At 30.1% G+C, this 14,882-nt stretch overlaps 2 protein-coding genes across 2 annotated transcripts; both read right to left on the minus strand.

Annotated features, from left to right (window-relative positions):
• Positions 1 to 315: 315 nt before the first annotated feature.
• On the minus strand, positions 316 to 6,928 carry LOC111028290 (serine/threonine-protein kinase PAK mbt). The gene is made up of 9 exons (XM_022306878.1): positions 6,609 to 6,928; positions 4,207 to 4,427; positions 2,871 to 3,149; positions 2,526 to 2,798; positions 2,320 to 2,466; positions 1,806 to 2,255; positions 1,587 to 1,731; positions 1,410 to 1,525; positions 316 to 1,334 (listed from the first exon to the last, which is right to left on the minus strand). Exons 2-9 carry the CDS (start codon positions 4,423 to 4,425, stop codon positions 1,173 to 1,175), a joined length of 1,791 nt encoding a protein of 596 aa, XP_022162570.1. The 5' UTR covers positions 4,426 to 4,427; positions 6,609 to 6,928; the 3' UTR covers positions 316 to 1,172.
• On the minus strand, positions 5,436 to 6,602 carry LOC111028291 (ATP synthase subunit gamma, mitochondrial-like). The gene has a single exon (XM_022306880.1). The coding sequence runs from the start codon at positions 6,419 to 6,421 to the stop codon at positions 5,513 to 5,515; it is 909 nt and encodes a 302-aa protein (XP_022162572.1). The 5' UTR covers positions 6,422 to 6,602; the 3' UTR covers positions 5,436 to 5,512.
• Positions 6,929 to 14,882: the final 7,954 nt, after the last annotated feature.

Genomic DNA, 14,882 nt, shown 5'->3' on the forward strand with positions numbered 1-14,882 from the left:
TTGTATATTGAACAAGTGAAAAAAAAAATAATACAATTTGTCATTAATAATAAGTAAAAAAAAATTCAACCTAACATTACAGGTATATAGTTATGAAGTAAAATAGTTTGTATTGGAACAGTAAAAAAAGGATCAGTACACACAGAGATCTTACAGGTTTGTTTAGATAGTGAATATTGTTTAAATCACAAATTTATATGAAAAAAATAATATTATAATGTCAAATAGATAATACCATCAAAATTTCAAAAGATTGGTTGAATCAATTACTGACTAGAAGGTAAAAAATTTGAATTCAATCATTTTAAATACTGATGTCAATAATAAACAATTAATTAACAAATAATTAAAAACAATAATTGGAATGTTAAAGCATTACATTGTACCGTGTGTATGTTTACTTAAGTTCGATAAATGTCTCATCTTAATTATTTAACAGCCTTACAATAAACTTAAAAAACTAAATTATATACGGTATTTATGACCAATGAATAACCTAATAGTTATGTTAACAATAAAAGTGCATGACACACAGAGGTGTGGTTACTTTTAAAATACGCATGTTAATAACCGTGAAATTAGGAGTTCAATGATCCGTATAAATGTCAACATTATTAATTTAATACTCATACTGTAAAAACACAAGCATGGTAACAGTTCAATAAAGATTAAATATATATATAAATAAACTAGATTAGTTACATGTAAAAAAAATATTATTTAAACCGAAAAAAAAAATATATTACCCGACGTAGAAGGCACCTGGTTACAAGTGAAGGTACACTTTACAAAGTTAAGGTTGACCCTATTTTACTCCATCTTTGGTTTTCTATTCATATATAATAATGGAGAACTGAATTAATGAATCTTTATATTCAAAAATTACGTTTAAGGCACTAATTATTCAACATTAAGTAAGTCATATTGAGCTTGTGACAAAAAAAGTGAAAAGATTTTCGATGTCTAAAAATTATTACATAATACCACATACAAATACAATTATAAAAAATACAATGATCAATTGCATTGAATTTCAAATGTAAGTTACATTTTACAAGTAACTTTAATAATACACAATTTTGGTAAAAAAAAAAAAAATTGTTATATAATTAAAAAGTAATGAAATAATAAATAACAAAAATTGCACAAACGAACAATGAGTCGTCTACCTTTTAACAGTTGCTATGTCTGGACCCTCGTATTAATGGCACTAGCAGTGAAGGAGGACCAGCTAATCTTAAAAACGGATGTTGTAGAAGTTCAGCAGCAGTTGCTCTTTGCGCCGGATCCCTCACTAATAACCTTTCTAAAAAGCCCTGTAGTCTGGGAGATATCTGGAGAAGCAAATTAAATAATGCATAAACATTTAATCGTTTAATGACATAAAAATAAATAATAAAATAACATACTTTATTGGAATTTTTAAGTTTTGGTGGAGGCATGTCACGTATTCTTCTCATAGCCTGAAGAGGTGGTTCATTAAAGAAAGGTGGTTCACCATCAACCATTTCAATGACCATAATACCTAGAAATAAGTTGGTATTAAAAAATGTTGATAAACTAATAAAATAAAAATTAATTATTACCTAACGACCATATATCAACTTCTGGCCCATATGGTAAACGTGAAATCACTTCGGGAGACATCCAATAAGGTGTTCCAACTAATGATTTTCTCTTAGGTAACTCTTGAGATACTTGAGCACAAAAACCAAAGTCGGAAATTTTCACCTAATTAAAAAATGAAGATAGTAAAATATATAATTACAATTTATAAAATAATGATAATAATTAAAAATAATTACTCTTCCATCAGTAGTCAAAAGTATTGAATCACTTTTTATATCTCTGTGTATCACTCCCTGTGAATGCAAATATGCTAATGCTTTCAAACACTGCTTGCAAACAGTAGCAATTTGTTCTTCGTCCATTCTAGTGTGTGTTACCATATCAGTGAGTGCGCCGCCTTCTAAATATTCCATTACTACCCATAATTCGTCACCAACCAGAAAACTGTCATACATATCAACAATGTTTGCATGGTGATAATCTCGCATTATGACAACTTCATTGAACAACAATTCTCTACGCTGTTGCTTTCTTAAATCCATTTTTTTCACAGCCACTTTACGACCGGTTATTCGATCTGTAGCTATACAAACAGTACCTGTTGACCCTTCACCAATTTTTTTGAAACTATCCAAATTTTCGCGAGGATCTCCTGGACTAACAACAAGTTGAAGAGCAGCCCTGAACTGAAATACACAATCAATTTTGGGTATTGTTTGTCATAAATTAAACTTAAAAAAAATTAAATACTTGTTCATGTGTAATGCGTTGTTGCTCGTGATGTTGTTTTGTAGCTATACTAGGAATTGACATTGTACTAGCTGTTGATATACCATTTGTGGTTGGTTTAATATTTTGGTTCTGATCCGGATTACGAGTATGATTTTGTGCAATGCCCTTGAATTAAAACGCCATTTGTTAAGATTCTAACTTATGAAAAAAGTTCTAAGGCTTACCTTGTTTGTACTAACAATCTGGGCATTGTTAATAACAGGATGGGTACGATTTGGTGGCACGGGAGTATTGGCTTGTGATGTTTGACTTCCAGATGGAGAGTCAACTGCAGAGCCATTAGAAAATATTGGTGGGATATTTCCATTTTGTGCAGAATGATATGAATGTGATCCGCCTTGATCAGATATTATTGTTTGGCCTGTAGGAGTATTGTTCTGATTTATTTGTGACACTGGTGTTTCTTGAGCAGACCATTCTGAGCCCCCTGGTTTTATCTGTATAGAAAAATAAAAAAAGCCTTTGTCATAATGAAATTAAATAATCACAGGACTTTTAATATAACTTACAAATTTATTGCTGTAATCAAGTTTTGTTTGAGTGTTGTTGGGTGTTGGATATTGTGGTAAATGTTGTGGTACTAAACTCTGGTTCATTACTAAAACTTCATTTTCCGGCAATGGCGGTGGTACATTTGGATGTTGCCTCCGAATGCGTGGTGGACTTGAGGAACGCAAAGAGTTTGAACGTGCAACATTAGATGTTTTTGGAAGTCCAGCTGTTTCATTATTTCGTATGTTAACTGGGTTGTTGTTGATTTTTGGATTATTTTCTCCACGCACAATAGTCTAAAAGAAATACCATAAAATGTTTTAAACATATCAAACTTAGAATTTTGAGTGAAATGTTTTTGTTAAAAATATTTGTGTACACACATACTACTTTACTAATATTTATACAATAATTTTAAGTAAAAATAGCTTTGATAGATAGTAGGTTTCAAATGCACATTGTCATTGAGTAGGTTACTGTAATATAGGTGTTGAATATGAAGAAGTCTATGAGTAAAGGTGTTTCAGAAACTGTTGCAATTTTTATAATAAGAAATATAGGCTATTTCTAATTATATTTTGTAATAAATTTATGATAGTATTAAAAATAAAATAGAACTTGAACTAAATTAAGTCAAGATACAGGGTGGCCCCCGATGATTTACCCATTGTGATAACTCCTGAGGTAATAAATACATCATACATTTTTTTTTTGACTAACAGAGACAAGGACTACATATATTTTATTTTATTAATTTTTTTATTTTTGAAATAATGAAGATATCCATTTGGTAGTTTATTTTTCTAAAATTTTTGACTTTTCAAAGTTTTATTTATACTAATTTCATGATTTTCAATAATTTAATTATTCTATAGGTAAAACGGCAAAAATCTGGTTTTTTTCAAGGCCGTAAGTCTGCTTCTACAGCTACTAGGTATATCTTCAAGGGACAGCCAGTATAGTATTTTAATATACATATTATTTATATTAACTTAGAAGTCAATATCAATATACCTTAGAATGTTTTAAATATTTTGTAAATGTGATTGTTATAGTAAAAGTTTCAAATCCTTAAGATAAATATTTTTTAAATTACAATAAAAATTTTAAATTTATCTGGCATATAAATATTAGTCCCTTTTAAAAAAAAATATTATTTCCAATAATTTTTAAAGGTACTGGGTTTTTTCTTTTTACTGCCCTTAACTAATCCCAAACTAGCTTCAACTTGCTACCATAAATTGCTCTTAATATTTAAGATTGGTGCATTTATTTTTTGCGCGCTCACACACACACAAAATATACTAGTAAAAACTAATAAAAGTGATGAATGTAAAATTGTTATACATTTACCTTTAAATCCAATATTTCTGTAGGGGTAATTTCTGATGGATCCACAAGAGGTAATGGTCTATTAGTGCTCTTCAGTATTTGATTATTACCAACTATGCTTGCCCATTGTAGAGGCAAACCTATAAATTTACCTTCGCGTTTATCAAAGCCAGTATGCACTCTGTGTTCAAAATTTGTAGGTGAAGATATTTGAGGTTTTTTCTTTTTCTTTGAGAACATTACTAAATATTAAAACATATTTTGATTTAATTAACATTACACGACACATTTTTTTATTAACATTTGAAAATTAAAATATACTGAGTGATCCATTTAAGATAAAACACTCATTATTTCTAAAATTATAAACGTTTTTGAAAATATTTTTTTGTCACTTTCAAATTATGACATTTTTTTTAATTGTTCAATGACAACATGCAATTTTTAAACAAATATTTCAAACAATAATCCGCTTCAGAATATGAAATTGAAAATGTATGTTGTCATTATAAAAAATAAAAAAACTTTAAAAAATATAATTTTGGTTTTGTTTTAAAATGATCTAAGTAAATGGAATATTTTCAAAAATATTATTGTTTTCTAAAGTAATGAGTGTACATTAAATGGAGCACTCCACATAGGTAATGTGGATGTTTACTTATATTAAATAATGATGTAACTGGAGTTTCTGAAAACTTCTAAGTGCAATTGGATGTTTTAGTGATAATAAGTGACTAAGAAGTTATCTTTACTTAAGGACATTATAAAATAATTCTATTTATCAATTATCATACTACATATTTTACAGTTAAGAAACATAATACATCATATAGAGGCTAAAAATTACATTAAGTATGATTTAATATAGGTTTCAATTAATCAACTAACTTATTCTAAATACTAGATAGACTATAATATAATTATAGTTTACTAGTATCTGTACTATAAGTGTATTCTTAAGATATAAATATGAGTTTGTATTTAGAAATTAAAAAATTGTTCTCATATTTTTTTAATCAATACTGTAGAGTATAGGTGGTTAATAAATATACCTATTTTATAAGTAGGAGAGTAGATTTATTTAATATGCTTGAATTAATATTACTTAGATACACTTTTATAATAGTAAAAACTGTTTAATATAAGGTAGGTATAACAAATGTATACGTTTATTCATTAATAAGAAAATCCTAACATTTAATACAAAGTTTGTCTAAAGTGTATTTAATTAACATTTAAGTTGAATTAAAAAATACAAATTATTATAGGTTCAGTGTGTTTTATAAAATTAAATCTAAATAAAGAGGCATGTTTTTGATAAAATTGATTATTTTTCAGTGATAACTTGACTTCCAGAAACAATATCAATAAGATCGGAAGTGATTTTAAACTGTCTTTTACGATTATATTCCAAAGATAACTTTTCATTCAATTTCTTAACATTTTTAGAAGCAGCATCCATAGCTATCATACGAGCAGAATGTTCACAGAAGGCATTTTCTACCATGGCAAAAAATAAAAGTGAAACAGTAGAAAATTCAATATAACTTTTCATAGTTTCTTCTTCTACTTCTTCTAAACTTGCAATATGGGCTACTGTAAGAAGGAAGTCTGTGTTGTAAATAGAGATCCAGTCAACTTGTGACGTTCCTTTAGTAACAACACGGTTGTAAAATATCTGACAAGCAATAAATTCAGCATAATTACATTCATTGAATATTTTTGAAGCCTCTAGAAATGTGGCATTATTTTTGCCAATTTTGAAGACTGTGAATAAAATGTTAGATTTATACGATTTTGCTAACAGTTCCTCTGATTTTTTGCCAACACACACAACCTTTGCAAATTGTTGATCAGAGCGGTCCAGTTCTTGTTTAACTTTTTTCACGACAGCCACATGTATGCCGCCACATAGACCTCGATCAGACGTGATGGCAAATATCAGATGGTTTTCAATATGGTCAAGCATGTTGATGTGTGTGTAATGTTTGTAGAACGATAAGGTGCCGTAGCCAAATGGTCGTACGTCCTTCAGCAGGCGCTCCGTCTTTGCCATTTTTGCAGCTGACACAAGTTTCAGGGACGAGGTGATTTTATTGATGTTGCCATACGACTGTATGGTTTTCTGTATGGCTCTTAGAGACATTTGGTAAGAAGTTTTGGGCGGGCCACAGGAAAACGAACGGGACCGTCTAGGATCTAGAGACAGGAAAGATAAACAAAGAAAAGAAATCATGCAAGGATCAGAAAAGGGTTAGGTGAGGACACCACCTTCCCTGTGAAGGGTATTCAAGTCGTAAGCGGAACGGGTCGGAGGCACTACCGACCGACCTCGTCCGAGAACACTGTAGGCACGACGTGATACAACAAGTACCGTCACTATTAATTGTTATTAAAGTAAAATGATAATATTTATCGCTCACCTCACACGGACGGTTGGCTGGCTCGGTGCTGCGACGACCACTATGGTGTTTGCCGTTAGATAAAACATGCAGACGCGATTTCGATTCGGCCGTGTACTCGGGGTAGGTATGTGTGTGTAAAAACGATGATCACTAACGAAGAAAAAAAACAGAAAACGAATAACAAATAACGGCGATTGAAATTGAACGGACGGAATCGAAAACGGTAAAAAGCGATCACGTACACAGAATTGACGATATCCTGACAGCACGGCGTACGTATAGTGCGGGGCGAAGGAATGTAAACAAAATGGAATGCTCAATGCACTAAGCAGGTATGTGTACTGCGTGTAGCAATTCCCGGTTGTTGTATGTGAGGGGGGAAGAGGACCGTAATCTATGACGCGCATGCGCCGAGGCCGACGCGCCGTTTTGGTTAGATAAAATAGCAACAATAATGTGCGACTGCGTTACCTCAACCACGAGTATAGGTACGCACCAAATTTGATAAAAATAAAATTTTGACTAAAAATATTAATAATATGATCCCCGATCACTGAAATGTGAACACGCAGTGGCGTGTAAGTTGTGACATGGGGTCCCAAGTGTTGCTCAGGCAACACTTCAAATATGGGCGGATGCAGGTATTGATATAGAAGGAAAATAGTACATTTTATCGGTGGGTACCTACCTATAATAATTTATATAGGTGATCTAGCATTATTTGAGGCATTGAGCACACGGTACACCCCACTATTTAGTAGTGCACTACTGCAGTATTGATAAATATAATATTATCTACAAATTTATAGAAATTGTTAAATACAGTTTTAGACGGACAAAACTATAAACTTTCCTATAAAAAAATGTAGTAATTTAAAATGTTTCTAATAATTTAATTCGCTACTACCTACTCCGAGTGGTATTGAATTTATTATAATATTATCTATGACTAATTTATTAGTGGTACTATTATTCCAGAGTTAAAATAGGTGCAAAATATAAATACAGTCTACATTCGAATAATTGACTGATTGTTTTAATGCATCCGAATTGGTTCCCGATATAAAATTTCGAAAAAACGAAATGCAATCTAGTAATATTGTTTAATATTATTATACTTAAAAATTGTTTTTCTACGTTATGTAATCTGTATACGGGCGCAAAATAAAAAAAAATTAAATAAATACCAAATAGATAAGAAAAAAAATAATTTCCTATGGGTACCCATATATTACATGTATTAAAAAGTAAAATATCTTATAGCCTATAGGTACATAATAAGATGTATGACTTATTTTTAAACAAAAATCACAATTTCTAATCATACCTGATATCTCCATGTTAATAAGTATGAACAGTCCTAATAAGTTTGTATGAAATTGGAAGGAATTGAATACTTATGCTTTTAAAATAATATAAGAAGTTTATAGTTCAGATATAGGTATACTCTTCGTAAACGAGTGCTTTAGAACTAATTCGGAATTTCGGATACAGAAGTTTTAATAGTTAGGTACCATACTACCATACTTGACATTTTTGAAAAATGCCCTAACATCGTTGCACAATATTAATTACACCATAATTTATGCCAACATTTTACTATTGTACAATCTACAAGCTGTAAATTACAATGAATTGACTTATGGTCCACCTACAGTAAAATGGTGAAAAATGAAAAACCACTTACACAGCTACACCCTTAATATATAATGGTAAATACTTAATATATGGTTATATAGTTATTTAGGAATAATACATGCCACATGTGCACTCATATAACTACGCAACTTATTGAAACAATATATACGGCAAATTACGGCTATGTCGATACCTATATGGTTCTAATACTGGTAATCTACTTATAAAAATACATACAGGCTATTACAAATATTAGCTCTTAGGCCTCTACACCATACGTACCTTTACACCTATTTTATGGATGACAATAATTCTCAATTTTGAATGCTCACCATAATATTAAAACGTTTTAAATGATCAATAATAATATAAATTAACTCATAATATAATGTATAAAACATATTCATTACGGTGTATATTATTATATAGGTAAAATATTTAATATTTATGTGCATATTGGCTTAACTGCTTAAGCAGTTGAGCTATAGGTTATCCATATAACCTACATAGGTACCTAATTCATAACCATTACATTGTTCTCACATATAGTTATAATTTAAAAGTTTTATTTACCTATGTAGGTACAATTATTCAACCACTGACAAAACATTATGTTCAAAACTGTGCACCATGGATTAAAAAACACATTTCATACAATTATTGTTCAGATAGGTACACTTTTATTAAACTGTACCTATGAGAACCACAATCGTTGCCGAGCAACGTTAAAATTTGTTATATCTATTAATATTCGGTTGACCTTTTTTCTTTATTGAAATAAATATAAGTAGTAAATAGTTAATGTGCCTTCTGTCAGAACCATAACTAGGATTTTTTTTTGAGGGGGGGGGCTTAAGCCTTAAAGCCACCACCCTCCCCCTAGAAAGCTACGGCACTAGCTACTGTTATTTGGTTAAAAAATTATTAACGACTCTAACTGATGGCTATTTTGTTTTCTATTATATTGTAAAGATATGAGTATTATACAAAATATTAGAAATTTACACAATAAAACTAAAAGAGAATTATAATTAAATTTCGTAACACACCTCCTTGAATAGTTTCAGTAAAAGATAGCTGTTGCTTTTGTTTGAGATATGTAGTTCTTAAATTGATGAAATAATTATTTACCTAGCCACCTGCCACTTAGCTCCTAGGCAACTAGTACCAAATTTACATATAAGTGACACAGGGTGAAATAATTGGGCGGCCCCCGGGTTTTATTCAAGGTGTAGAATATTGGATAAAATTGTTTATACTTTGGTCGGTCAAAAGAAGAAATTGTCAGCACTTTTTAAAACAATTGGGATTTGATCATAGAATTGAAATTTAACACATTCATTTTGTATGGTGTTTTTTATTTTAAATGACAACTGACAAGGTACATTCTACACCGTCCTACCGTCCTACGGTACGGCAGAGCAGTTATCTATCTATCTTAAATTGCTTTTAATTTATGCACCCATTAGTATGTTTGCCAAGTGTCACCGATGGATACTTAGGTATATTATGCTGAGTATTTAAATATTATTGAGGAGTTCAAAATTAAAATATAATCAATAAAATAAATAGGCTTATAGGTACCTAGGTGGCTAGGTATTATATGAATATAAACTGACACAAAAAACAAATAACAATATATTATTATGTTGAAGATAGATAAAGTCGTGAATATAACATTATAAATATGAGTCATTTGACTAAAAAAAAAAGAATTAAATAAATCCTTGTGTTTTAAATAAGTACCTACCTAACTATAATATACTGTTATTGGGCAGTCGGTTAACTGTTGTTACCTATAATAATTGTTAGTTGTTACTATTGTTAGTCACATTTTATTCTCGTATCACTTTAAAACTTTTATAATTTTTACTTTTGAATAATGAATTGTTTATTTTATTATTCTATAATTTTATTTTACTTGAAGATTACTCAAGAAAATAAAAACGAACTTAGGTTAAAGTGTCTTACTTATGCTGCTCGTGGGTATGAGAGATAAAACAAATATTGCGATGAATTTTATCTTAATGAAAATATTATTAAATATTAGTTAAAGAGCCTACGTGGACAGTACATTCATTAATTCAGTTTACAGTGATCCGTCATAATGACGCAGCCACGCGTAAAAAATAACATAACATTATATAACATATATAATAATATTATCACCACAAACAAACTTTTTTTTGGTAACAACCAAAGACGTGTTCAGACCTTCGAAGCAGAGATTGTAGATTTGTAACTTCTAAGATCATGCGATTTTTGTAATAAGTCCCAAGGGGTGTTGGGGGCAAAGACCTCCACTGTAGTTCTGTGAAGCATTTACAATTATAGCACCCCACGTTTTAGAGGTCTAGTTGCGCCTATGACGAGTATGACCACACTTATAATAAATATTATATTATTATAATATTATGTATAATCTAACAAAATGTATAACTTAAACAAGCAAAGCTAATAGTTATATTATTATATATATTCATAACATGACCGATTTGTGTACTGTTCTGTATGGTAATGGGCGAATACTGGGCAATAAACTCTCAAATAAGACACCTTATGAATCCATATACCTTATATCAGGCGAACCGATTTATATTTTATATTTATAATACTTTATACTTATATGCGGTTCATGTAGTAAAATTAGTAGGACAATACAATATAATATTTTAATAAATGAAGACACAGGAAAAACAATAGATACCTACTAGCACAGTAAAAAGTGGTATACGGTAACCGTGATTGTTGATACTGTAGATAGTTTGGTAGTAAAGTAACAGAGTTATTCTCATAAATATATATTATTATGTTATTCAGTGGTATTGTTGAGCGGTAGCGTAAGTGGTTGCTTTTACACTTTCACTAATCGTTAAATCCAATATTTTCTTACTAACAAGATTAAATATAGCAAACTTTCTTTATTAAAGATACTATAACTAAGACTACAAACTAGCACGTTTGAGAGTTATGTATGAAAAAAAAGGGCTATGTGGAGGATCAGACCATCACGTCCCCCACCGACTCTGGATCACATTATTTAATCAGACTATTAATAAATGCACCTTTATAATGATTAATGAGTATAATTTTTTTTTTTTACCTCTTTTGTACTTACCTAATATAATAAAAGAGGAGATGCTTGGTATAAAAATACCCGAAAATAGATGTGTGTGTAAGTGTGTTGTGTGTGGCTGAATTGCTGAACCAATATGAAAACTGATCGAAATCTTTTAACTATCTGAGATCTGACGTTAATACAAGTAGAACCCTACATAGTAGAAGTTGTAAGTATTTATAGGGCGTAACACGTTTCCACCAAATGAATTTTACTATATTATATAATATTTTACATAAATACTGCTATAGTACAATACCATATTATAATATCGTTTTTTTCTTTTTTTTGATTAAATTTATACATTTGACAATTTTGACTTTTATAAACATTATTATTATAAGGCAGGGATGGCGAACCTTTTTGTTCCAGCGTGTCAAATAAAAATAATGGTTGAAATCTGTTTTTCCTGCGTGTCAACTAGTTTGATAGACGATAACCCTTTAATTTTTTTTTAAAACTTTAATATTATCAAACTTACACATTCGTGTGTGTCACTAAAATAGTGTGCGCGTGTCATAGGTTCGCCATCTCTGTTATAATGTAACATGCACATCTATATTATGATTTATGTTGTATATTAATTCATTACTTTTTGATAGCTTTTAATATAGGTAACTTATATGCGTAGTATATAACTTGTCTTGTTGGAAACGAGTATTGGTGGAAAAGGGAAAGGTAAACCTTTGGTGGTAAGGGTAACGGGTAACGGGTAATGGTGGAAAAGGAACACTTTTGGTGGAAACGGGTCCACCAATTAATAGTAATTCCATAACAGCAAAACAAACCACAATGGAAATATGGAATACACTTAGCAATAGAACAAAAAGGTAGAGATGTAGGTAAGTTACTAAGGCCTAAGGGTACTTACAAGTTACCTTTTAATCTATAATTATTGATGATCAAAACAAGACCAAGACTTTCAAAATCTTAGTCTTGATCTCAGGAGTACACATTAGTATTGTTCTTGGTCTTGCGTAAAACTTTTGTTATTTTCACAAAATGTATAATAATAATTAAATACCTGTTTTAGCTGGGTGTGTGTATTTTTTGCTACGACCTCTCATCTCTAAGATGAAATGTAAGCCCAATTTATCTGTATAATTTATTAATTTTAAGTAATAATAAAATAAGTCAAACAAATTAGTTTTAATTTTAATTTTACTCGTTGTACGTATTATTCGTATTAAAAACAAGGTGTATTACCATTAGACTATACAACTTACAAATTAACGACAGAAATGACATTTTATGCACACAATATAGTTTAAGACGTTTAGATACACAGTATATAATATGGCAATAAGACAATATCACACAATTATTTTGATTCAATTTTCAATTTTGTACACGAAAAGCACTGCCTAGGACTTCTCAAAAATTAATGCGTTTTACATTCAATCCGGTTCTTAGTTATCATACATTAAAAAAATAAATTGGTTTTATCATTGAGTACTGAAGATTAGGCATTGCAGTTGAAAATAAGTGCATTTATTATTAATAACTGTTTAAGTACATGACTAAATTAACTTATGATGAACCTAAAAATATTTCATTGGTCTTCGTAAATTTAGTTGGTGGCTGGGTGGGTATAGTGGGCAGCTTATGAAGCTTGCTCCTTGAGTTTGCATTCTCAAGATGCCACTAAGACGAATAATTCCGCTATAATAAACAATTCATAGACTTAGGTATATTTCATACTTGTGGCATGCTTTCAACACTTTTACCCTATTTTGTTTCTGCATGTTTTGATAATCTCATTGGGTATTTTTTTTTTCGATTTCTCAAAGTCTATTTATTGCACACGCGGCATTTTGGGTAGGCAATTTAGCTACATGACAGTAGTTTCCCTTTGATTTTAGAATATAAAGATAATAAATAATAATAATAACATATTATACATATTATACATTTATATTTTGTACTCTTATATTCAAATAAGATAACTATAAGAGCGTTCATCTCAGATCTAAAATACATAGGCTCGATTTTAATTATTGACATTTGAAATTTAAATTTTCACGAAATTTGATCCTAAACAAAGAATAACGATTTTAGTTGTTTGTTCTGTTGTAATTCAAAAATATTCGTGGTAAGTGGGGTCTTCATACGTTTACGTATATTATTGTATTTTATCATAAGCAATGACATTTTCAAAATATTAAGAATCATTTTTAGCTTTTCCTCGAACCGATTTATTCTCGTTTTTAACTACCGTTCTACAGTTAGCCGGTATCGATACAAAAGTTAATACAAACTATTTATGACACAACTATTATAATAGTCAATAGATAATAATGGATAATAGAACAATTTACTATATTTTTGTCAAAAATTAATTCAACCCATACCGTATTACTTATGGTTAAATTAATTATAATAGTGGAAAATTGCAATATAACATAATATGCTTATTAGTTATTAATATAGGCTGACAGACTGTCTCCGGCAGTGGTGTATGCAAGGGAATGTTTAGGACATGGCTTTCGCCTTTAGCATTTGTTATATATTATAGATATATAATTTTGTAATTAAGTATATAAATATAATTTGTTATTTTTTCCATACGTACATATGAATGTCAGTGCCGAAACTTCATTATGAGGGGCCCGTGTGCCATATTTTTTTTGAGCACCTTCCTAAATTAATTTTACTGTAAGTATTACAATCTATAAGTGCCAACGTTTTTAGGTTTTGTGTATACCTACATATTATATATATATATATATATATTTATTTTTGGTTCATACGTTGTATTCAATCTGTTTCAAAGGGAACAATAAGAATAAGTGATGGTATAGAATAAGCTAAAATTAATAAAAATAAAAAGGCAGACTAAACAGATTTCAGAAGCCTCCTAGTACTAAATACCTATAAATGTTGTGTACGCCGCGCGCCGCCATCACTCGTCAACCGTCGTCGTTTTCCGCTATCAGCCAGTTGTTTTTCCGACAATTCGACAAACAATAACCCATACTCCATAGACGCCATAAAAATAGATCTTATGGAATAATTCATAGAACTTAAAAAGTTAGAAACGTTGATACTTGAATACTTGACACCACCCATATTTTTCCAAAACTACCATCCTATTTTAACATACTTATTACTTAATCTAATCTAATATTACTATACCTACAACTACACTAATGTTTCAACTTAAAAAAAAAGTATTGTGAATAATTAAGTTTTGAGTTTTAAGACAATTTCAGTGTTTGCTCCAGGTTGGGCCCGGAGCCCCCCAAATGTATGTAAGCCTTAAGGCCCGTGTACGCCGCACACTCTGCACACTGGTTTTTTGCGGCACTGATGAATGTCTTGATTCACCGATTGTTTCTTTCAATAACCTTAACTATTTTATAATTTATATTAACCATATCAGTGGCGTATTTTCAATAATTTCTTGGAGGGGGGGGGGAATTTTTAAAAATCAAAGGAATAAAGAGATAGAATGAATACAAATAATATTATTTTATAACTTAAATGAAAAAATGTCATAATTTTAGTAAAATTAATTTTTACATCGATCTGAATAT

The sequence above is a fragment of the Myzus persicae genome, unplaced genomic scaffold (genome assembly GCF_001856785.1).
Source record: "Myzus persicae strain clone G006 unplaced genomic scaffold, MPER_G0061.0, whole genome shotgun sequence".
Lineage (NCBI taxonomy): Eukaryota > Metazoa > Arthropoda > Insecta > Hemiptera > Aphididae > Myzus > Myzus persicae.

What these genes read in the sequence shown, in the direction of transcription:
- LOC111028290 (XM_022306878.1), bottom strand. Translation starts at nt 4,425, where the DNA reads ATGTTCTCAAAGAAAAAGAAAAAACCTCAAATATCTTCACCTACAAAT. An exon ending in AACGCATTACACATGAACAA is followed by an intron (nt 2,256 to 2,319) that starts GTATTTAATTTT and finishes TGTGTATTTCAG; the next exon opens with TTCAGGGCTGCTCTTCAACT. An exon ending in TTTTGACTACTGATGGAAGA is followed by an intron (nt 1,732 to 1,805) that starts GTAATTATTTTT and finishes TTTTTTAATTAG; the next exon opens with GTGAAAATTTCCGACTTTGG.
- LOC111028291 (XM_022306880.1), bottom strand. Translation starts at nt 6,421, where the DNA reads ATGATTTCTTTTCTTTGTTTATCTTTCCTGTCTCTAGATCCTAGACGG.